Consider the following 22,595-nt stretch of genomic DNA (forward strand, 5'->3'; position numbering starts at 1 on the left):
AAGAAAAAACACTTTTTGTTTAGTAATTGATTTTATTTTTGTGATTGAACCTTGCACCAAAATAATTTGCTTCGAGTAAAGCCTATTATGGTATACTATAAATCACAATATAAATGTCTTAAAACACACCCAAAATTATGATGAAATTCATTTTTAGTTGTATTAGGGGCAGATTATCTATAAATATTATTACTAGCCATCTTCATTCAAAAACGTGTCTTTGTTTCTTAAATTATTTTGACTACATGACGATGTGAGAATGCGGCCGGCCGAGTTGGAGTCTCGTCAAACTTTAGTGAGTAAGTATGTTCAAAGCTATGTATATTTCGTACGTAGATAAGCGAATTATCCGCTGAGTAGTTCGATTGATATACATATTTTGATATATATGTTTAAAGTATGTACAGTTGTTAGGTCATTACGTTAATATCTAGCTGCGCAGAAACATAATCTCTCAGAATTACGCGTGGCCATGCAAGGCGGACGTGTTGCAATACATATGTTCACCCGGGCTTCCCAGCGACTCCTCGACAATCCTCAGGGGTTCATTTGTTGCCCTAGTGGGATCCAAGCCCATGCTCATGCCCCTCTGCAGGCTGCCCCCACCGCTTAAGTCGAGGCTGGGGGATGGATTTTGCAACTGCAACTGCGAGCTGAAGCTATGATGCAAATCATTATCATATATCCCTGTGGCCTGGAGTAAATCTCCTGAAGTACTCGGTTTGAGATAGCCGCTGAGCTCATTAATTGGCTCTGTGACAATGGAACCCGAGTTTGAATCAATACTTGATGAGCAACTGGGTTCTTTTGTGGCTTGCGGCGGGAATAGGTGTTGATAGCGTTGCCGAATGGAATCGACGACATCAAACAGGTTCTTGGCATCCATTGCCAAAACGTGGGCTGCAGATAGCATACTCCTTCAATATAAATGAGAATTAGTATTCTAAGAAATCAGAATTTCTAACATTTATTAACACTTACCTGCGATATTCACAATCCAGAGTTGTGTCGCTATATTGCTGGGCCAATCGCATTGCTGAGACCAGTTCATGCATGTCTTTGGAAAGTACTTGATGTGCCATTTGCACTTCCCTATAAAAAGAAAAAAACTTATTTTAAAAGAAAACTTTGTAGACAGCGGGTTTGCTTACTTGAGGGCCTGTGCTGGGAACATCACGGATATTTTGTCAACCGATGTAAGCAGGTTTCTCAGCTTGACGCCCACATTCTTAACCAGTTCCAAATAACCTTCGGTATTGGCTTTCTCCACACCTTGTGACAGTACCATTATTGATTTGACCACCAGTGTGGTGGCGCAATATACTTCGTCATCTGCGCGGTTCAGTGGTCGACTCGAAACCGAGCTGCCAAAGATTCGGTTATTCAAACCAATCTGATCTTCGCCAGATGTCAGGCCAGACAAGTGATCCGCCGAGGAGTTGTTCGACTTAAGCGAAACGAGGTTCGCATTGGGTGTCATGGGTCTAGAGCTGGAATTCGAACAGTCTGGTAAACTAGAAGGTCCAGCTGACATGAAATCAAGCTTAAACATTTGCGGCTGATGATCGTTGATTGATCCTTGGGGTATCGAGCTGGATCTCTGCCGCTAAAGGAAAAAAAAACGTCAGACATGTTTCTTGTTCAAAAGTTATTATTACCAACCAGTAGTTCTTCTTGAATTAACCATTCGCTGTCACTGTTGCTTTCCTTTTGCTGCTGTCGTAGCTTTTCGCCCAAAACATTGTGAATGCCCTGAAAATTACAAACATTTTACTCCCTAGTTGAAAGAGACTTAAAATAAAATAATAAGAACTTAAACAAATCAAAGCTAACTAAAAAAAGTCTGATAATTATATTAGAAAAACCAACATAAGGGAAAACAAACGAAGGGAAATTAAAAGGAAAGGCAAACGATTGGCTGCCAACGTGTCCAATATAGGCCAACCTGATTTCCCATAGCTTCGGCTTGCAAGGTAGCCATGCAAGCAGCTCCATCGGAAATGCTAGGACCGACTGTCATAGTCTGCGGCCCCGAAACCACCCATTGTCGCTCCCATTCGCGCTGGTTTCTCAGGCTTTCCTCCATGTTATGTGGCGATATAACTCCAAAGGAGTCGTTTGCAGGGCCAATCGGTACATTGGAATGTATTCCCATGCAGTCTGCCGTTTGTGTTTGGCCAAATCCCATTGGGCGTATATTAATCATTGGACTGAACTTCGGTTGCTGTCTGGCGGATACACAGGTCTTCAGTCCGGCACCCCCGAAATCGTAGATTTCCTCGGGAAGAGCTTCGCATTCAATAGAGGTTTTCATCTGCTGGCGATAGGCATGGAAGTAGGTATTTCGCTCCATGCTCCTCGAACGCTCTGCTGTATTGGTGCAGTGTGGCGGCTTCGCATTGTAGAAAACTAGGTTCTGGGCTGACATCAACGATTGGTGGCGCTCCAAGCTGCCACCTTTTGAATGCATGGCCTTCGCTGGCGGTGGTAGATGCCTTTCCAGGCTGCCATATAGGCTATATCCGGCCACCTTCGACACAGATGGGTTAGATATGTTTTCGCCCTGCATTTGATCCTCGGTTTGGGGTGGACAAACGACAAAGCTACTCTTTGAAGGCAAACTTCCCGTATACATTCCTGGCTGATGGGTATTAAGGGGCTCAAGGGAATTAGCTAAAGCGGCTATGGGGTTGGCCTTTTGACAAGCACTGCTGTTAGGGGAAAACTGTGACTTTAGCCTTTCGGATTCTGCAATCGGGTCTAGTTTTAACAAATCTGCAGCGGGAAGCTTTGTAGTCTTGAGTGAGACATTCGACTTGCTGTCATCTAATCCTACGGCTAAAGTATTAAATACCGAAGCTGGTGTGGTGTATGCGGCTGGATTGATGCCTCGTTTTTGGTTCTCCATCATTAGCTTGGCCAGCACCGCGGGATTTTGTGCAATTATATAAGTCTGAGGTAGCGCCGTTGGTTCAGTCATCAAGCCTGACATGTCTGCAATAAATAACAAAAATAAGACTTTGAAAGAAATTAAAGTAGTGAAATTTAAGTACCAGGATCATGCATCGCCCTTGAAGGTTTCGATGGCGGAATGTCGATCTCGTCACTGCCCACCCAGGACATGGATGCCACTTTTCGTTGCTCCCGCTTCAGAGTCTCTGATGAATTTATGCTGTCTTCAATAAGAATTTCACTATTGCAAAAAGGAAAAATAGTATTTTAATCAGTTATTTTTTTGGCTTTATTGGAGAACTTACTGAAGAGTTTCCTTGATCCGCTTGAAATTCGGTCGTTTAAGAGGTTCATAGGCCCAGCACTGAGACATTAGCGAATAAAGTCGGGGCGGGCAGTTTGGTGGCAAGGGCAGACGCTCCCCATTTTCCAGCTTTGAGATTACATCGCTGTTCTTTACGCCTTGGAAGGGCTTCACACCAAGCATGAGTATTTCCCAAATACAGACACCTAATAAAGTGATGCGATCAGTCATGACAAGTTGGCCACAATGTCTATTTTACAAACCGAACATCCATACATCACTGGCTGTGGTGAATCTTCTAAAGTTAATCGACTCCGGGGACATCCATTTAATGGGAAGGGCCACTAATAGGAAAAAACTCTGTTTTATATAAGTTCGAACAATAAAAGTAGAAAATATCACCTGTAGGAGTTGAATGATAATAGGATTGATCGGAAACCCAGCGAGACAAGCCAAAATCAGCCAACTGAAAAATTAGATAGGTACCTTAAAACAAATAAATCATTTACAACATTATTTTTTGAATTACCTTAACACACGTTGGGGAGCTGACAAGTACATTACGCGCAGCTATATCTCGGTGTACAAACTTTTTAGATTCCAAGTAGCTAAGAGCAGTCGATAACTGGTAACAATACTTCAATAGGGTACCATGACTTAATCTAAGTAATGAGAGCGATAATAAAGTACATAAAACCAAATAAGTTCATTATGCTTTAGTATCACCTGTCGCTGTTTGTCTTTAAATATGCCCGCAGTTCACCAAGTTTGGCCAATTCCATGACTATCCAAATGGGAACTTCGCTACAAATGCCAATTAAGCGAATAATATGGGGATGATCAAATTTCTGCATGATAACTGAAAAGACCAAAAGATTTTTAAGAACTGTGCAAGAGTCGTGGAAGAAAATATGACGTACTAGCTTCGGCCAGAAAGTTTTCGGTTTTTTCGGGATCATCGTTAGCTTTACATGTCTTTATCGCCACTTGAATTACGTCTGTCCTTGCATCGGCGTTTCTTTGGTCGGTATTGCTATCTTTGCCATTCTTTAGGGAGCTCTTTCCCTTGCCCAACTTCGGTAGAGTATATGTGCCCACATAAACGTCACCGAACTGTCCCACTCCAATTTTAGCACTCGGAATAATGTGGGCTCGGTCCAGCTCATAATTTCGAACCGTAGGTGTAGAGTAATCACCCTCGCCCTCTAATAAACCAATCTCGGCGTAATCATCCGTCAGCATCGGCTTTCCCTGACTCGAAGTCGATTTGTTGGACTCCAGCGTCGCATTATTGGGCAATGCTTTTGCGCTATCATCACTTGATGCGATTGTCTCTCGCTGCCAAATCGTGAACTCTAGGTCCTTTGATAACAGCCTGCAGTAGCCGTCAATAAGGTCAGCAATACTCTCAGCAGTCTAAAAGTAATAACAATCGAAATTAATTAATTAATATTTATCTTGGATTACAAACTCACATTAATTCCATTGCATGTTATGACCAAGTCCTCTACATTGTTGGATGCTGATATTTTGATCTGAGTCTTGATCTTCTGGCAATTGCAACTAAAGTTCTGTAACTCGGGTTCTGTGGTATTTTCGCTAGACTTGGACAGCTTTTCCTTTGGCAGAGTGCATGTTTTTATAGAAACGACATCCTTAAACTGAGCGACGTTCTTTAAGCTGGCCTGACGATGAGTTTGGTAAGAGATTCCTGAAAATTAAAAAGTGTTTATGGTTCGTATTGATTTGCATTCCAGTGAAATAAATACCAATGGGGGGACCGACGTGTAGAATTCCAGAGATATTCCATGCCGAACTCAGGGTAATCGAGAACTGCTCAGAGTTTGTTAAATAAATACTTTTCAAAAGATCGAAGAACCTGTAGAAAGAATCAAAATACAATCTGGGAACTTAAGCTTGAATATTAACAATGCTTACCGTGTCAGGTACTCAATGTCATTGTAATTGTAGACCTTTTTGTAACCGACTTGGATCATTTTCTTAAGATTCTTTGGCTTTGATGTGGCTATCACAGATTGGGGAAGAAAACTTTTAAATCCGATTTCCTTTTCAATATAGTCAATGTGCTGCTTCTTATCAGGGGCCTTCACAGTGATGTTCTTGAAATAATGGCGAATTCCCAAACAGCACAGCTGCACCGCCAATTCAGTGTCGATGGAGCTGACATTGGCTTGGATAAAGTCTTCCTTCACCTGGAAAGAAAATGTTTCAAAAATATTAAATAACGAATGGCTAAAAAATATAGTATAATGACTTGCTTTGAAATAAGTATTGGTTCAAAGTATTATTTATAAATGCTTTCTTAAAAATTGTAAGAAAAAAGGTCTCGCAGCAAAAGAAAAAGAAATTAAAATTTGAAAATTTTTTTTAAACTTGTTCGAATCCCACGAGTTTGCTATTTTTATTTTCTTGTGAAAACCTAGTTACTTTTTAATGATATTACAATTTCTTTCGCAAGAGGTATTCACCTGATTGAAATAGTAGAAGCATGTGGCCTTGTCCTCGTCGAAGAGTTCCTGAATACTGTTCGGCACGTAGCGTACCCTTAGCTCCACTCGCCACACCCTGTTGTCGGTGATCCTGCGGCCATGCTCAAGCAGAGCCTCATCCAGTTCTGCCTGGTTATTGGGGCAGTCCACGTTGAAACAGCCGGGCGTCAGTATGTGCGAGAGGACCTTCTGCATCGAGGTGCTCCTGGCCAACCATATCACTTCCTTGGTGATCATGTTTAGCATGCGGCAGGCATATCGCTGGATGCTGGGCGTCCGCCCATCCGTGCCCAGATCCTCGACGATTCGCCGGATCACATGAAAAACGGTCTCCTTGACGTTAAACCGAACAGCCTTAAAGCTTTTGTTCGGCATATGCACGTGGATGAGGTACTCCTCGGGGAGTACTGTAAAAAAAAAACAGACATGCAGTTTTAGTGATGCGATGGCCCAATCGGGGGCAAACCCAAAACTCACACTCATTTTTAGTGGGCGGCGGTTGACTGCTGGCTCCCGCGGTGTTCATGGTCCACAGTTACCGCACAGTGGGCGATTCCAGATAAACGCTTTAACCTGAGATACCAGAAGCATATGGTTACGGATGATATCGATCGAATGACACAATAGCACAATGGCCTAGCCAACGGAAAGCGAATCCTGCCAATCTTCACAGGTGGAAGAGCGGAAAGGCGAGACTTTCCCACCCCTTTGGGTTTTTGTTTTTGTTGAACCACACCTTACTGCCCTGACAAACTTCCACTCTCACCCACTCTCTTCCGACGCCAGCGCTACGGACCGTCGATCGGCGAGCTATATAACCGAATTCTTTAATCTGGTCGGGAAAGCGAGATATTCGTTATTGCCAAACTCTCGGTTTATGGAAATGCAGTATGTGGTAGTACGAACACACACACATCCACACATCCCTATATGCATCTGTTTAACATACAGTCTGCGCCAGATGTGAGGGGTTGATATGGTTATTAATTGAATTACGGGGAAAACCTTTCGGTCTTGCCACTGCTTCGCGACATCGCCGATTCAAGCTTAAGAGTTCTGGGCGTCCGCTAGCCGTATTTAGCCAGAAATGGTTATTTATAAAAATATGATTACTTATTTCTCCGTAGTAGCCAGTGTGACCGGGTCTTGCAGTTGAGAATATACCAGCTTACTGCACTCTTTCTGCCTACTTTGAAAACCGTTAGCCTTTTGGAACTGGCTCAGATGAACGGAAAGTCGCTAAGACCGTATTTCGATGACATCGATGTTTTTCCACCTCTATTACGTGTCTGCCATCTCTAGCGTTGTAAAGAGTTGAAAATTTGTTCTGCATTTGCAGATTTTCCTGCCAAATAGGTGTCTCAACAAAGGAAAAAAATGTAAGTATTGAGTTTATTCCATCTCCGCGGCGAGTTTTAAAGGCATACACATTATATCCCGATCTGAATAATCGGTTAGGCCACAATAACCACTTTGTGCTCCATCGCACTCGCACACGTTTACAGATTTCGTTGGTTGGCGTTTTTAAAGGTTGAATGCAGATGCAGAAGTTTGTATTACCATGTGTTCGTTTAGTTCTCGAGGGTGCAAATCCGATATGTATGTACATAAGTACACTCCATACATAATACATACACCTCCGTCCTCACCTGTAATAGAAAAAGTCTCATCTCGCAACATACCTAGTCTGTACAAACATATTAAGTAAGTCTTATGTACTTATACAGATTTACAAAGACCACAATGTCGGACTCGGAAGTCAGTAATATGTCGGATAGCGGCTCCGAAGATGGATCTATTTCAAACAAGTCGCAACGCAGCGCTCGATCCAAGTCAAGGTCTCGATCCAGGTCCGGTTCCAGGGGGTCTAGGTCTCCATCCAGGTCCAGATCCCGCTCGCAATCGGGTCACTCGAGATCCGGTTCAGAGTCTCCGCAGAGACGCGATAATCGTGCCAAGAGCGATGAGTCCGGCGAGGAGGAGGAGGAGCCGCCAGGCGAGGACATTGATTCCGAGGAGTACGATGAGGAGGAGAACGACGATCACCCAAGGAAAAAGAAGAAAAAAGAACGCTTTGGAGGCTTTATCATTGACGAGGCCGAAGTAGACGATGAGGTAAGTGCTCATAAAACTATTACCTATTCCTTCTATAACTATAATCTCCTATTTGAATTAAGGTCGATGAGGATGATGAGTGGGAGGAGGGTGCCAATGAGATTGGTATTGTGGGTAACGAGATTGATGAGCTGGGCCCCACAGCCAGGGACATTGAAATTCGACGACGAGGCACCAACCTCTGGGAGTAAGTTATATTTCTCATTAAGAATCAGAACCAGAACTAATTGCTTTTCTAAACTTCAGCACCCAAAAGGAGGACGAAATCGAAGAGTACCTCCGAAAGAAATACGCTGACGAGTCAATAGCTAAGCGCCATTTTGGTGATGGCGGCGAAGAGATGTCGGACGAGATAACCCAGCAGACTTTATTGCCAGGAATCAAGTGAGTTCTTTAACCTAATCCAAAAAAAAAAATCATTTATTTAACACGTACTTGCAGGGATCCCAATTTGTGGATGGTGAAATGCCGAATTGGAGAAGAGAAGGCCACAGCCCTTCTTCTGATGAGGAAGTTCTTAACCTACTTAAACACAGATGATCCACTGCAAATCAAATCGATTATTGCACCAGAGGGCGTCAAGGGATACATTTATCTGGAGGCCTACAAGCAGACCCATGTGAAAACTTGCATTGACAACGTGGGTAATCTTCGCATGGGCAAATGGAAGCAAGAAATGGTGCCCATAAAGGAAATGACCGATGTGCTGAAGGTAGTCAAGGAGCAGGTTGGCCTTAAGGTCAAGCAGTGGGTGCGCCTTAAGCGCGGTCTCTACAAGGACGACATTGCGCAGGTGGACTACGTGGATCTGGCTCAGAACCAAGTGCATTTGAAGCTGCTTCCACGCATAGACTACACACGTATGCGAGGCGCTTTGAGAACGACAGCCACGGTAAGCCGATTACTTAAAATAAAAAAATAACATTCAGAGCTAAGCATGTAAAATCTAATAGGAAAGTGACGATAGCAAGCGCAAGAAAAAACGCCGTCCGGCAGCAAAGCCTTTCGATCCGGAAGCAGTAAGGTAAGCATTACCAACTTAACCAGTTTAACAATAGATAACCGAGTTTTCGTTTAGGGCAATTGGAGGCGAAGTTCACTCTGATGGTGATTTCCTTCTCTTCGAGGGAAACCGATATTCGCGGAAGGGTTTCCTCTATAAGAACTTCACCATGTCGGCCATTCTGTCAGACGGTGTAAAACCTACTCTTGCCGAGCTAGAACGCTTTGAAGAATCTCCGGAGGGTAAGATAGGGTGATTATTACCACCACGTTTCAATATTAACTCGGGTATTTCTTAATGCAGAGGTCAACTTGGAAATAATGGGCACTGTGAAGGACGATCCCACTTCGGCTCACTCATTCTCCATGGGTGACAACGTTGAAGTTTGCGTGGGAGATTTGGAAAACTTGCAGGCCAAGATTGTGGCCATTGACGGCACCATGATAACTGTCATGCCCAAACATCAAGACCTTAAGGTTTGTACTGAAAAATATATAAAAAGCATCTAGAAAATAACAACTGATTTCTGCAGGACCCTTTGATTTTTAAAGCCAGTGAGTTGCGCAAGTACTTCAAGACAGGAGATCATGCCAGAGTGTTGGCCGGTCGTTACGAAGGCGAAACTGGCCTCATCATTCGCGTTGAGCCCTCAAGGGTGGTTCTAGTCTCCGATCTGACCAATCACGAGCTGGAGGTGCTGCCCAGGGACTTGCAACTCTGCTCGGATGTGGCAACGGGTGTCGACTGTCTGGGTCAGTTCCAATGGGGAGATTTGGTACAACTGGAGTAAGTTTGTTAACTTCTTCGCCGGCAAATCAGACCATCACAAGACTCATGATCTTACAGCTCCCAGAATGTTGGTGTTATCGTGCGATTGGAACGCGAGAACTTTCATGTTTTGGGCATGAATGGCAAGTGCATCGAGTGCAAGCCAACGGCTTTGCACAAGCGAAGGGAGAACCGCAACACTGTTGCTCTGGATGCCGACCAGAATCAGATTCGCCGACGCGATATTGTCAAGGTGATGGAGGGTCCCCATGCTGTAAGTTCTTTAATACCTGCCCCTGCCAGTTGGTACCAGTTCTAAAGGCGACAACTCTTTTCAGGGACGTTCCGGTGAGATAAAGCACTTGTACCGCAGCTTGGCCTTTCTCCATTGCCGTATGTACACGGAAAACGGAGGCATTTTTGTGTGCAAGACCCGACACTTGCAGCTGGCTGGAGGCAGCAAGACCAACGTTAATAATGCTGGCACCCTGGGTGGCTTGGGATTCATGTCGCCGCGCATTCAATCGCCCATGCATCCGTCCGGTGGCCGTGGGGCTCGCGGTGGAGCACGGGGTGGCAGGGGCGGTTTCCGTGTGACACGTGATCGCGAGATCTTGGGAAAAACCATCAAGATTAGTGGCGGACCCTACAAGGGCGCTGTCGGAATTGTCAAGGACGCAACTGAGAGCACAGCTCGCGTGGAGCTGCACACCTCATGTCAGACCATTTCGGTGGATCGGAATCATATTGCCATTGTGGGAGTGACCGGCAAGGAGGGCAGTGTCTCCACCTATGGACGCACTCCGGCCCGCACGCCCGGCTATGGAGCTCAGACTCCCAGCTACACTGCTGCCGGATCCTAAAACTCCGTTGGTGGGAAGCCAAACACCCAATTGGGATACTGATACGCGTACTCCTTATGGTACAATGACACCGTCGCACGATGGCAGCATGACGCCTCGTCACGGAGCTTGGGATCCTACCGCAAACACAACGCCGGCCAGGAACAACGATTTCGATTATTCCCTGGAGGAGCCCAGCCCAAGTCCCGGCTACAATCCAAGTAATTGCTTTGATTTTATAAGCTCTTGTGCATTTTCTAATCCTCTTGTCTATTCTAGGTACTCCTGGCTATCAGATGACTTCCCAGTTTGCCCCTCAAACACCAGGCACTCTATATGGATCTGATAGGAGCTACAGTCCCTTCAATCCCAGTCCCAGTCCTGCGCCGTCGCCCTATCCCGTTGGCTACATGAACACTCCGTCGCCATCGACCTATTCGCCGAATACTCCGGGTGGCATACCGCAGTCCCCTTACAATCCTCAGACACCCGGAGCCAGTCTGGACTCCTCGATGGGCGATTGGTGCACCACGGACATTGAAGTTCGGATTCACACGCACGACGACACCGATCTCGTTGGGCAAACGGGCATCATACGCACCGTGTCCAACGGCGTGTGCTCTGTGTTTTTGCGCCAGGAGGATCGCAGTGTGTCCATTGTCAGCGAGCACTTGGCGCCAGTGCCACCAAACAGTGGCGATGAATTTAAGGTCATTCACGGCGAGGAGCGCGAGTCCGTGGGCAGAGTGCTGTCCAAGCAGGAGGGCGACGTGCTCGTCTGCAAAATAAATGACGATGTCAAGATGATGCCGGTGAACTACCTCTGCAAGATGAAGTCCATCGATTAAGCTCTCAATAGGAACTGTTGCTACCCACATGGAAATTGAAAAATGCTTGAATGAAATATACATTATTACGAAAATTATTAATTCAAATAAACTATTATGGACGTTTATTTAAAGTTTGTTTTAGTTCTTAGCGCAATTTGATTTGTTCTACAAGTTTACAGAAACTAATTAAGAATTTTATGTTAAAGAAGAAGGAACTCATTCATTAGTAATATATTTCAAATCGACACCTTATGACTAAAAATTAAATTATATTTATTTTGGTTTACTTCCCATTTAGCAGTTGCTTTAGAATATGTAAGGTTTTGAACGGTATGCAAGATAACCGGTTTGGTTATCGATAAGTCAGAACATACTCCGCATAACAGCCCTAATAACGGCGTAACAGCAAAAATTTTAGGTGTTACAGCCTCGGCACATACAATATTAATAATCATTGAGGTTAATTATCAGATTAAATGCGTACAGCATTTCACATTATTTTAACTGAATCGGAAAGCATTAATATTTTTATTTATTTGTTAATTTTTAATCGCCACGTGCAGTCTAGTAAAACTTTAAAACTATGTCTGCCTGAAAAAATTGAAATCATTAAATTTGCGTTCAATATTCTATAAGCCCCATTTGGCAGCCTGCATTAATAATGGTGTAGATGTGTCATGGATAAATTCAATAAAATCAATTTAAGCTAATGAGGTTTTTAATTTTTCTTAAAACTTGTATTGTAAAAACATTACATTTAGCAAATAATACGATTGTGTTTGAATTTCATACAGAACAGCTGGAAAACAGCTGCAGTAACTTTAACAACTCAGTACTTAACATAGGGAATACCCTATTTGTTTAATTTTTTCCGTGTTTGCAGTAGGTGATGGAACAGTGCGCGCATAACAGCACGATAGCTGGATAACAGCACGACAATATCACGTGTAGGGCATTTTTTAGGCCCTTTTGTGCGCGTGCCGGCGGCCACACTAACCTTTCCTTCTTTTCTTACAAGTTTCCGGTGAGTGCTCCGCGTTTTTTTTGTGTGATATTTTGATTTAATAACTTTTTAACCATTTATTTGCAGCGAGGAATTCCTGTGAGCAGCTTTCTTCCCTACATACCATAATGGCGGTAGGTTCACAAACAAATTATTGCCGCATCGACATATTTTCGACCATATTTTTGGGATGTAAAAGTGCGACGTGATGCGATGACAGAAATTTTACGTGTTTACGGCCCCCACTCAAAGTGACACGAAATCCCTTGATTGTTTCAGGCTGTTGCTAAGAAGATTAAGCGCGATCCGGCGAAGAACCCGATGAGGGATCTGCACATCCGCAAGCTCTGCCTGAACATCTGCGTGGGCGAGTCCGGTGATAGGCTGACCCGTGCCGCCAAGGTAAGATATCTGCGATATCCGTGCTCCCTCGGTGGCGGCTAACCAAATATTGTGTGTATATACAAACAGGTGCTGGAGCAGCTGACTGGCCAGCAGCCAGTGTTCTCCAAGGCCCGCTACACGGTGCGTTCGTTCGGTATCCGCCGTAACGAGAAGATCGCTGTCCACTGCACGGTGCGCGGCGCCAAGGCCGAGGAAATCCTGGAGCGCGGCTTGAAGGTGCGCGAGTACGAGCTGCGTCGGGAGAACTTCTCCTCCACCGGCAACTTCGGTTTCGGCATCCAGGAACACATCGATCTGGGCATCAAGTACGATCCCTCCATCGGTATCTATGGTCTGGACTTCTACGTCGTCCTGGGCCGTCCCGGTAAGCATCCCATTCCGCTGCGGAATCGTGCACTTAATTAGGTATCTCTGCCAATCGAGGCTCTGATGCTCAGTGAATGTGCTCATATCAAAGAAGATGTGCTTAGTTGGACTTGCTTCACTCCATGCAAGGCCACACGGTACAATTTCTACAATATATATCCAGAAGATAACCCCTTATCGCATCACTTACCCCCTTGTTCTTGTGCATTTTAGGATACAATGTGAACCACAGGAAGCGCAAGTCCGGCACTGTTGGCTTCCAGCACCGCCTCACAAAGGAGGATGCCATGAAGTGGTTCCAGCAGAAATACGATGGTATCATCTTGAACACCAAGAAGTAGAGGAGCTCTACCCGTAACCATGTTTTTTAAGAAGAATTCTACAATAAACCTTGGCTTTCGTCAACACGTAAAACTCACAGTTCAAATCTTGAATCGTATTTTAGGCATTGCGGGATTTGTTGCAACTAACTGAATTCTGTTGCGGGTTACTCGGAGAGAGCCAATCGATATAATGATAGTATAATGTAGAAAGAAATCGAATCTGTAAGATCCATACTCTGTTTAAAGCTTTAATGATGTTTAAAGTTCGTTTCGCATCGACGGCATTAACATCGCTGAATATTCTCTAAACATCAATTTTTGTATCAACTTTAAAACTGACTTGAAACTATCGCATTAAGAGGCAGAAACAAGAACTCTGGTATGAACCGCTGGTTTAAAGTATTAACAATTTTCCGGTGTAAGGAACAGAGAATGTATTATTTAATTTTATTAAATTTGTTAGCCGAACATCTTTGACACATTCAATATTAAATCAAACTTGTCAACGGAACTTAAAGAATATTTGTTGGTACCAAAAACTGGTTTTCAGTTAAACGAGTTGAAAATATTAAGAAGTTATTGAGGCCCGTGCTTACAGAATCGGGAAATAAGACCCTTCTCGGTATAACTAAAAATTTTATTAGACTTTAAAAATGAATCACACAAGAAATTTTTGATGAACATTCAAAAACTTACCGTCTATTCTTCGTGATAAGTAGTCATACAAAATATACCTTTAAAATAATTCACAAAACCTTTTCAATATGTACATTCTACATAGTTAAAATGAATTGGAAAAGATTCGGCGAAAGTAAGAATTAAATTTTAAACTAATTTTTAGCCCTTAGGGCCTTATACCTAAGCCAATATTCAATGTCATCCGCGGGGTGAACTTGAAAATTTGAGTGGGCGAACGAATTCTGAAGCGTCAGGCAAAGTTGAAGGTGGCCAAAAGTTTCAATAAATCGATGCCAACGCCACGCCGTTGCCACGGCAATTAAAAGTCCTTTGCAGGGCCAAACATGTCAGAAGTATCGTCGTAAACAAAATAAAACTGATGCCAGTCCAACAGTAAAATGGGAATGTTGCACAATTTGGCCGATTTGATAAAGATTAAAAAGGATAAAATGACGATTTTAGTGCTGGGCCTAAACAACAGTGGAAAGTCATCGATAATCAATCATTTCAAAAAGTCCAGTGAACAGAGTTCAATCGTTGTGCCCACAGTTGGCTTCATGGTGGAGCAGTTTTATAGTAAGTGGGTGTGGATTATTGGAAACATCAAGTGTTAACACTACATATATAACATACATATATCCTCCCGGAACAGGCATGTCCGGTGTATCAATAAAGGCAATTGACATGTCGGGGGCCACACGATACAGGAACCTGTGGGAGCACCAGTTTAAGAATTGCCATGGCATTATATACGTTATTGATTCCAGCGATCGCATGAGATTCGGTATGTTGTGATACATTCTGTATGTATGCTCCTGTTGCTGAAAGTTTCCCTTGCAGTGGTGGTCAAAGATGAGTTGGATCTGGTGCTAAAGCATCCCGATTTGTGCAACCGAATTGTGCCAATTTTATTCTATGGAAATAAATCGGACATGGAGGATTCTCTTTCCAGTGTGAAAATTGCAGCAGGTGCTTGAATTAATAATTTGATTTCAGTTTTTTAAATTGTCTTTTCAATTGGTTGGCTTAAATTAATCAGTCAGAACTTTAAAAGACGATCTCACAATTCTTAAATTTCTTATAATAATGCAAAATTTAATGTGACATAAAAAATCGATATTTTAGCATTAAGATTGGAGAACATAAAGGAGAAACCCTGGCACATCTGCTCCACAAATGCTATATCCGGGGAAGGTCTTGGCGAGGGTGTTCAATGGCTTATACAGCAAATGAGATTCGCCATGCTTAGCAACAAGGACGCTTCAAAATCCAGATCGAAACACTGCAAATAGATCTGAAATATCATCCACTTTTCTTGATGTTTAATAAAAGGCAATGTTTTTGAAAAAGAGTATTACAAAACTGATTTTTTTAGGAAATCAACAGAAATTTATTTTCTCGCAGGGACAATCTTCTCGTTTCATTACAAATTAACACGGGCGAATAAAGCTTTACGAATCCTAGCATTCCTCCGTTAACTTGTAAATAATGTAAATTCAAATTAACCAATATAATTTAGCAGTCTAGGAAATTAGCCGCCATCAAAAGTTCTAATGCGATCTCTGGAGCGATCGGGAATTCGGGTATTTCGGTAGAACTGTTGGTGTAACGCACTTTGTAAGTGAAGTACATGCAGACCTTTTGTAGGACGTGGGATCTGAAAAAAATGAAGGGGTTTATTAAGAATCAGTTGAAAGTTCTGTACATATAAAATATGCAGAATCCTTAAAGAGTTGAATACCTATTTAAGCTTTACAGCTTAAAAGAAACGGATTTTAAGTGCGTACAAAAGTGGAAAGATCCAAATATTATTTTTTTTATATTCATGAATATGCCAGCAACAGGATTCTAAGTGTTATAGATGTGTACAAACTAATGGATGTCGGACTTCCATTTAATCTCTTAAATCTTTTTTCCTAGCGATCTACTAGATAGACAACTGTAAAAATCAATCCTAACTTAAGTTTTAAATGCCTGTTCCTAATATTTTTAAAAACATGTTTGCATGTGCATATTAAACAAACACCAATTTTTTTAAAAATCGATTTCTCAATGCTATTTTGAAAACCGTATTTGCCTGTTCTATTGCTAGTACTAGTTCTAATCTTTTGACCAATGTTGTACCCTAGATTACGTATAAAGTCTGAGATTTGAATCGTTCTGAACGATCTGTAATCCGTGCATTTTAGTTGGGTGTGCATGGCGCCACCTACATACATATGTGTATGTGGCTGTGCGAATTTGTCGCCGGTCAATAGGTCACAGTTACGATGACTTGGCGCTCCCAGGTGCATTTTTCAGCCGGCGCAGCCTCTGGACCGGAGTCCCTACTTACGGAATCTCCCGGAAATGCACCTCGTTAGCCTCGTTCTCGGCGAATTGTCCCGGGCCGGACAACATTGCCCGGATTGTGCCGGAGGTGAGAGCGTGCTCGCGTTTTACGACAAATTCGTGGCCGTCCGAGGAAATCAGCTTCACGTACATGGCGTCCGGACCCTCGCATCCGCCGTAGATCTTGTCGCCGCGCTGCTCGTCCATTGCTATCATCTTGGGGCGGGAATTCGGATTGGGGATTAGGACAGCTCGCGAAAATCGCCCTATTATTTATATTTTATCTTACTTGTCAAATATCAGTCAGTGACACTCACACACGGCCGCTCAATCTCACACACACACGAAAAAAAAGTGTTGAACAGCGACCGATTATACTAAGAAATAAATTAAATTGATTGTTTAATTTTATTAAAATATTGTTAAGTTAAATAATCATTTAAAAACTGTTTTTTTCTAAATGTAATTGTTTTATTTTCCAATCAAAACACTGTTTGTCGTATCCCTGGTAACCCAGTGTTGTCATTCGATTATTAATCGATTTTTAAAAATTAAATAAATAAAAATAAATTAATAAGTTTAATGATACGTACATATAAGAATTAATACCTGTCTAACTTAAGTTTATTGGTTTAACCACTTAAAACCATAACAAAACTATCTACAAAACTAGCTAATAAGTTATTTCGGCCAACCAATTATTTTCATCATGATTTAAGGTTATGAATTATGACTCAATATTTATGACATGAAAAATGGATTAAAATTGTCTCCGAAAGTACTTAATAACACCTATACACTACCTACAAGTAAATAACGTGTGGGAAACTAGTCTGATGTCTACGAATTAAAAACAACATTAATTAGATATATTGCATTCAAGGCCGTAAACTGGAGGCCGAAACAATAACATTTTACGTAGGCTTCAAATTGCTACTTCCTACGTGTCCTCTTCAAGGGCAAATCATTTTTCTGTTTGCAATATTTTCTCGAAAGTTGAGGTAGGTAAAGACCTGCTAATAAATAAATATCTAAAAATAAACAATGGTTGTGAATGAAATTATCAATCACAGAAAATAGCCATATGTCTATAACAAACAGCCGGTGACAGGAGAATCTTTTGTTATTAGTTAAATGGGAAAACCCAAGAAAGACCTACATAAAAAAACGAGAGACTACCAAATTTAACCTCCAAAGCAATTTATCATTTTTGTACTTTTCAGCCAAGTAGGAACTCCCAATAAAAACCATTAATGTTTAGAGTTGTGAACAAAATTGGATCCGACTTTATTGATTACGTTGTTAAGAGAACAAACACATTACAAGTGAATTCATTTGTTCTCGTTTCATTTTTTTTTCGCAAAACATTTATCGAGAATTCGATTGATTTCCGATTCGAATTTAGTTCTCGTCGACCTCAGCCTCCTGCTCCTCCTCGAACTCGGCGTCCTCGTCGGCGGTGGCCTCCTGGTACTGCTGGTACTCGGACACCAGATCGTTCATGTTGCTCTCGGCCTCAGTGAACTCCATCTCGTCCATGCCCTCGCCGGTGTACCAATGCAAGAAAGCCTTGCGCCTGAACATAGCGGTGAACTGCTCGGAGATGCGCTTGAACAGCTCCTGGATGGCGGTGGAGTTGCCGATGAAGGTGGCAGACATCTTCAGACCACGGGGCGGGATGTCGCACACGGCGGTCTTCACGTTGTTGGGGATCCATTCGACGAAGTACGAGCTGTTCTTGTTCTGGATGTTCAGCATCTGCTCGTCGACCTCCTTCATGGACATGCGTCCGCGGAAGATGGCGGCGACGGTAAGGTAGCGTCCGTGCCGGGGATCGCAGGCGGCCATCATGTTCTTGGCATCGAACATCTGCTGGGTCAGCTCGGGAACGGTGAGGGCGCGGTACTGCTGGGATCCTCGGGAGGTCAGGGGAGCGAAGCCGGGCATGAAGAAGTGAAGACGGGGGAAGGGCACCATGTTGACGGCCAGCTTGCGGAGATCAGCGTTCAGTTGGCCGGGGAAACGCAGGCAGGTGGTCACGCCGGACATGGTCAGCGAGACGAGATGGTTCAGGTCACCGTATGTGGGGGTCGTCAGCTTGAGGGTGCGGAAGCAGATGTCGTAGAGAGCCTCGTTGTCGATGCAGTAGGTCTCGTCCGTGTTCTCCACCAGCTGGTGCACCGACAGCGTGGCGTTGTAGGGCTCAACCACGGTGTCCGATACCTTGGGCGACGGCACCACCGAGTATGTGTTCATGATCCTGTCGGGATACTCCTCGCGGATCTTGGAAATCAGCAGGGTTCCCATGCCGGAGCCGGTGCCGCCGCCAAGGGAGTGTGTGAGCTGGAAGCCTTGCAGGCAGTCGCAGGATTCGGCCTCCTTGCGGACAACGTCGAGCACTGAGTCCACCAGCTCAGCACCTTCTGTGTAGTGACCCTTGGCCCAGTTGTTGCCGGCTCCCGACTGGCCGAACACAAAGTTGTCGGGCCTGAAGATCTGGCCAAAAGGTCCCGATCGCACGGAGTCCATGGTGCCGGGCTCCAGATCGACGAGGACAGCGCGGGGCACGTACTTGCCGCCGGACGCCTCATTGTAGTACACATTGATGCGCTCCAGCTGCAGGTCGCTGTCACCATGATAGGCGCCGGTGGCATCGATGCCGTGCTCATCGGAGATGATCTCCCAGAACTGTAAAAGGAAAAAGAAAATTAGAAATAGAGGATTAGAGAGGGCTTAACAGCAGTTACACAAAGTTGAATGAGTCAGCAAAAAAAAAAAATCGATTTAGAGGGTTGATTTTCCAACTCTATTCTAAGAAATGAATTGCGAATGAGTCATCTGGAAAGTTAATAGTCATTTCCCTAAGCCTAGACCATCTGGTACTTAAGACTTATATTGCTTGCTAATACATTGCTTTATTTATAAAATCATGTTATGGTAACAAGAAGTTTAAGACTATTTATTTATTAAAAAACCAAACTTGGTTCCACCAAGCATGGTTGGAATTTAAGAAAACTTTTACTAGCCAGTCAAACTCAATTTTCAAATTTTCAAAGTATTTACCACGAACAAGGCCCTTCTCTGTTTAGTGAAAGTTTAGTTGAGCAGCACAGTTTACACAGAAAACATGAATGAGAAAGTTCTTTAAAACGCATTATAAATAGAAATGTATCTTTGCTACAAGATACCATCTTGAACAAAATGTTTGTGCAGGGTAATGGCAAAACTCAGTCTATATATAAGACATTATTGATTGGAATGAATGGGCACAAGCCTCAATTTTGTACATACACATATGTCTGGGCTCGGCTAGATGTTCAGGCACCTATGTACGCCATCATAAACTGTGTATGGGCCGAGCTCCGATTAACATAACTTATTCGCTGCCATTTTTGGTGCGTTTCCACCACCAACGATAACGTCATCTGGCGTGGGTTTTCGTTTCAGATCTCGAGGCGCAGCTGTCATTGGGTTCCGCCGAACCGAGCCGATCTCTCTTGAATCTTCGGGCGTGGGCTGAGTATGACTACTATCTATATGTGTGTCTGTCTGTATGTCTGTCTGCCCCCACGCACTGCCGGCGACCTCAGAGCCGGGCTCTCCACCACCCCAAAACCCCCCGCTTCCGATGGCTTACATCACCGGTTGTTCGGGTTCGGCTCTCGACCCACTCTTATAAGCCGGAAAGGAGAAGAAGGAGAAGGAGGTGGCACTTGTAGAGAGGCGTTGGCGTTGGTGTTGTCTGCTGAGAGGTTAAAACTGCAGCTCAGAGCTCTACTAACTACCGACCATCTGGCGCATAATCCGTCTGTTTTTCAGGGCATTACGTCACCCCAAAAAAAGTTTTTGCGACTGTCGTTGTTTATGTCGCGTAAACAAATAAAAACAATTTACCGAAATAAGTCCGATATTGGTATGAGTACAGCGGAGGAAATGCGTGGTTGACACTCGTTAAAACGAAATGGTACCGCCATACCGGACTACTATATTATATATAGAAATTCCCTTTTTAAGCCGACCGAGAGAGAGAGAGCCATACTTGGGCACAACAATTGTTATGTTGCAGCTGCTCGGGTTTTAAGGCATTTTCGAGGGTTGTTTCCGGCCTATTCTATGGATAAGGGTATTGATTTTTCGGGCAAGGACTAGAAAAAATTCGTCATCATCGCCTTTTCCCGTTATCCACACGCATGTGCAGCTCCGCCCTTCTTTTTCATGAGTGTGTGTGTGTAAGAGTATGGGAAAAAATGGAATAGAGAAAACAGATGGCGAATTCCTCTGTTCATAGGGTCATCTAACTTTGCACTTTTGCAAATTGCATTTTGTCAAATTCTTGAAAAACAAAGTACACCCACGCTAATACATACACAAATAGCGTCATGAATAAAAAATAGAAATCGTTTTCATGCCAGATAAGATAGAGAAGCCGCTGGAGTAGCGCAGAAAATAAAAATAAAGTACGGAATGCAAGAAAATCGATAGAACGGCAACTGCCTGCATACATAAGTACATCTGGCGTATATCTACATCCCATTTATGTATAAGACCAACTCTTATACACTTTGCGAACCGGTCAACGACGACCGGTTCAGCCATTTTAGGTTAAAATGACGTCATGTTTTCTCTTTAGAAGACGCATAGCGGCAAAAAAAAACCGGCCGACGCTTACATACACAGACACAGGCGTTAAACTCTTGCATGTGAATGTGAAGAAAACCTTTCGTGTTTTGACGAAAGAAAAGTACCCTTCACCATCTGGGCAGTGAAATGGCTTTCACAACCGGTGGAAAACTATGAAAGTATTTCGTCCAAGAGAAAATGACTCATGCATGCAGCACGCACATACAGAGATTCAAGTTAGTGTAATTACAGGCACACCCAACTATAATTACATGTACATATGCGAATGTCAATGGCCCTAAAACATGATTTTTATCGACATTTTGGGCGTGGCGTACTTTCGTTCTAAACTTTAGACCACAAATGCCCGAGAAAAACAACAAACGGATGGCATCCATTGGAAATCGGACAAGTATACATAATATACAAACACAGATGCCGGGACTCAAAAAATAAAAAAAACACACACACACATTTGGTGGTATACATAAATGCAAATGTGTGCGTGCGAAAATGCCGGCCTCAATACAATTTTGCCACATGGACAGCAGAGTCGTGCAAAAATGACGCCATTTTGGCAACTGTACTCTCAATGAAAATGAATTGAAAATTTAAATGGAAAAACTTACCTTGGCGCCGATTTGGTTGCCGCACTGACCAGCTTGGATGTGAACGATTTCCCTCATTTTGTATTTGTTTTAGGTTTTAGAACTTTTTACTTAAAAATATCTTTCGCTTATAGCAGTCGAACACAACACAAACTGTCCGCTTCACACACTTGGAAAAATTAGTGCAGCCGCCTTGGAGTACTCCGGCTTTTATAGCGCCAGAGTGCGCTAGAGCTGGAACTATGTCAATATCTATACGATACTATCGATGTTTTCGACAATAGGTATTGGATCATCGATGTTTTTACTTATACTGAGTATTAAGTCATTCAAAGGAAAAAGTATCTTTCCAGTTCAATTGCACTCTGTTTTCACTCTCTCCTCTAATAGTTACCGCACCTCTGGTAATTTTAATTTGAGTTCTTGCTCACTGTTAACTTTTTTCCTTTCGGTTAACGCTTTCGCTAAAAGTCCTACGTTTAATCTTCGCTTTCACTCCATTAACAAATATAAAATTAACAATTTTTATATTATATTTTTAGACCTAATCGTTTGATGCAAACTTTTTAATGTAAATCCCTTTCTATTTAAATTTAAATTTTATTTTAAAAAAAAACCAATTCAACTTCAATTTTTATGATCACTAACTGCCCTTTAAATATCGATGGCTATCGTTCTAATAATTTTGCAAAAACGTGCCTTCTCCAAGGTTTCTCTAGGCTCATAGCGGATACCCAATCCCGGTTGAAAAATTTACTAGGAATATTTCTTGCATTGCATTCGACAGATTATTTTGATAATTTAAGCTGCGTAAACAGAAACCGGTGTAAAAAATGTAAACGGTTAATATATGGTCCTTAATTGTCATTCAATTCTTTGCAGCCCATGTGTTACTATAAAAAAAGGGCGTAGAAGAACAAAGATTATTAATAAAATT

General features: G+C 42.9%; 6 protein-coding genes across 10 annotated transcripts; 3 read left to right on the forward strand and 3 right to left on the reverse strand.

The window, feature by feature from the left end:
• Nucleotides 1–3: 3 nt before the first annotated feature.
• On the reverse strand, nucleotides 4–6,966 carry LOC128254535 (focal adhesion kinase 1). Of its 4 annotated transcripts, none has more exons than XM_052983662.1 (18): nucleotides 6,880–6,966; nucleotides 6,244–6,339; nucleotides 5,746–6,173; nucleotides 5,195–5,469; nucleotides 5,026–5,135; nucleotides 4,732–4,967; nucleotides 4,177–4,672; nucleotides 3,983–4,115; nucleotides 3,786–3,918; nucleotides 3,659–3,722; nucleotides 3,520–3,600; nucleotides 3,258–3,462; nucleotides 3,054–3,193; nucleotides 2,855–2,994; nucleotides 1,663–1,752; nucleotides 1,152–1,606; nucleotides 982–1,092; nucleotides 4–917 (listed from the first exon to the last, which is right to left on the reverse strand). In XM_052983662.1, the coding sequence occupies exons 2-18, from the start codon at nucleotides 6,290–6,292 to the stop codon at nucleotides 461–463; spliced, it is 3,603 nt and encodes a 1,200-aa protein (XP_052839622.1). In that variant the 5' UTR covers nucleotides 6,293–6,339; nucleotides 6,880–6,966; the 3' UTR covers nucleotides 4–460. The 4 variants fall into 4 exon arrangements, with proteins under 4 accessions (XP_052839622.1, XP_052839619.1, XP_052839621.1 ...); XM_052983659.1 differs by having other exon boundaries at nucleotides 1,946–2,994; XM_052983661.1 differs by lacking the exon at nucleotides 6,880–6,966 and adding an exon at nucleotides 6,533–6,872 and having other exon boundaries at nucleotides 1,946–2,994.
• Nucleotides 6,967–7,048: 82 nt separating this feature from the next.
• LOC128254537 (transcription elongation factor SPT5) lies at nucleotides 7,049–11,449 on the forward strand. Its single transcript, XM_052983663.1, is given in 13 exon segments — nucleotides 7,049–7,145; nucleotides 7,494–7,881; nucleotides 7,944–8,068; nucleotides 8,128–8,265; nucleotides 8,323–8,773; nucleotides 8,835–8,905; nucleotides 8,960–9,126; nucleotides 9,188–9,360; nucleotides 9,417–9,670; nucleotides 9,731–9,926; nucleotides 9,991–10,512; nucleotides 10,514–10,715; nucleotides 10,774–11,449. Coding segments are annotated over 12 exon segments (3,240 nt in total). The 5' UTR covers nucleotides 7,049–7,145; nucleotides 7,494–7,509; the 3' UTR covers nucleotides 11,343–11,449.
• Nucleotides 11,450–12,348: 899 nt separating this feature from the next.
• On the forward strand, nucleotides 12,349–13,518 carry LOC128254843 (60S ribosomal protein L11). The gene is made up of 4 exons (XM_052984154.1): nucleotides 12,349–12,461; nucleotides 12,607–12,729; nucleotides 12,799–13,096; nucleotides 13,312–13,518. Exons 1-4 carry the CDS (start codon nucleotides 12,456–12,458, stop codon nucleotides 13,437–13,439), a joined length of 555 nt encoding a protein of 184 aa, XP_052840114.1. The 5' UTR covers nucleotides 12,349–12,455; the 3' UTR covers nucleotides 13,440–13,518.
• Nucleotides 13,519–14,361: 843 nt separating this feature from the next.
• LOC128254842 (ADP-ribosylation factor-like protein 6) lies at nucleotides 14,362–15,446 on the forward strand. Its single transcript, XM_052984153.1, has 4 exons — nucleotides 14,362–14,675; nucleotides 14,752–14,883; nucleotides 14,940–15,068; nucleotides 15,225–15,446. The coding sequence occupies exons 1-4, from the start codon at nucleotides 14,498–14,500 to the stop codon at nucleotides 15,389–15,391; spliced, it is 606 nt and encodes a 201-aa protein (XP_052840113.1). The 5' UTR covers nucleotides 14,362–14,497; the 3' UTR covers nucleotides 15,392–15,446.
• Nucleotides 15,447–15,465: 19 nt separating this feature from the next.
• LOC128254844 (elongin-C) lies at nucleotides 15,466–16,876 on the reverse strand. 2 transcript variants are annotated; one of them, XM_052984155.1, is made up of 3 exons: nucleotides 16,720–16,876; nucleotides 16,435–16,646; nucleotides 15,466–15,756 (listed from the first exon to the last, which is right to left on the reverse strand). In XM_052984155.1, the coding sequence occupies exons 2-3, from the start codon at nucleotides 16,644–16,646 to the stop codon at nucleotides 15,615–15,617; spliced, it is 354 nt and encodes a 117-aa protein (XP_052840115.1). In that variant the 5' UTR covers nucleotides 16,720–16,876; the 3' UTR covers nucleotides 15,466–15,614. The 2 variants fall into 2 exon arrangements, with proteins under 2 accessions (XP_052840115.1, XP_052840117.1); XM_052984157.1 differs by lacking the exon at nucleotides 16,720–16,876 and having other exon boundaries at nucleotides 16,435–16,713.
• Nucleotides 16,877–17,686: 810 nt separating this feature from the next.
• LOC128254661 (tubulin beta-1 chain) lies at nucleotides 17,687–21,851 on the reverse strand. Its single transcript, XM_052983862.1, has 2 exons — nucleotides 21,680–21,851; nucleotides 17,687–19,118 (listed from the first exon to the last, which is right to left on the reverse strand). The coding sequence occupies exons 1-2, from the start codon at nucleotides 21,734–21,736 to the stop codon at nucleotides 17,832–17,834; spliced, it is 1,344 nt and encodes a 447-aa protein (XP_052839822.1). The 5' UTR covers nucleotides 21,737–21,851; the 3' UTR covers nucleotides 17,687–17,831.
• Nucleotides 21,852–22,595: the final 744 nt, after the last annotated feature.

This window comes from Drosophila gunungcola (assembly GCF_025200985.1).
Source record: "Drosophila gunungcola strain Sukarami chromosome 2R unlocalized genomic scaffold, Dgunungcola_SK_2 000006F, whole genome shotgun sequence".
Taxonomy (NCBI): domain Eukaryota; kingdom Metazoa; phylum Arthropoda; class Insecta; order Diptera; family Drosophilidae; genus Drosophila; species Drosophila gunungcola.

Excerpts from the sequence above, each read along its gene's own strand:
- LOC128254535 (XM_052983659.1), bottom strand. The coding sequence starts at position 6,292 with ATGAACACCGCGGGAGCCAGCAGTCAACCGCCGCCCACTAAAAATGAG. Across the intron at positions 3,919-3,982 it reads TTAAAGACAAACAGCGACAG|ATTAAGTCATGGTACCCTAT; the intron begins GTGATACTAAAG and ends CTCATTACTTAG. Across the intron at positions 1,753-1,945 it reads CCGAAGCTATGGGAAATCAG|GGCATTCACAATGTTTTGGG; the intron begins GTTGGCCTATAT and ends TGTAATTTTCAG.
- LOC128254843 (XM_052984154.1), top strand. Across the intron at positions 12,730-12,798 it reads GGCTGACCCGTGCCGCCAAG|GTGCTGGAGCAGCTGACTGG; the intron begins GTAAGATATCTG and ends ATATACAAACAG. Across the intron at positions 13,097-13,311 it reads CGTCGTCCTGGGCCGTCCCG|GATACAATGTGAACCACAGG; the intron begins GTAAGCATCCCA and ends TGTGCATTTTAG.
- LOC128254842 (XM_052984153.1), top strand. The coding sequence starts at position 14,498 with ATGGGAATGTTGCACAATTTGGCCGATTTGATAAAGATTAAAAAGGAT. Across the intron at positions 14,676-14,751 it reads CATGGTGGAGCAGTTTTATA|GCATGTCCGGTGTATCAATA; the intron begins GTAAGTGGGTGT and ends CTCCCGGAACAG. Across the intron at positions 15,069-15,224 it reads CAGTGTGAAAATTGCAGCAG|CATTAAGATTGGAGAACATA; the intron begins GTGCTTGAATTA and ends TCGATATTTTAG.
- LOC128254844 (XM_052984155.1), bottom strand. The coding sequence starts at position 16,646 with ATGATAGCAATGGACGAGCAGCGCGGCGACAAGATCTACGGCGGATGC. Across the intron at positions 15,757-16,434 it reads GTGCATTTCCGGGAGATTCC|ATCCCACGTCCTACAAAAGG; the intron begins GTAAGTAGGGAC and ends CATTTTTTTCAG.
- LOC128254661 (XM_052983862.1), bottom strand. The coding sequence starts at position 21,736 with ATGAGGGAAATCGTTCACATCCAAGCTGGTCAGTGCGGCAACCAAATC. Across the intron at positions 19,119-21,679 it reads GCAACCAAATCGGCGCCAAG|TTCTGGGAGATCATCTCCGA; the intron begins GTAAGTTTTTCC and ends TTCCTTTTACAG.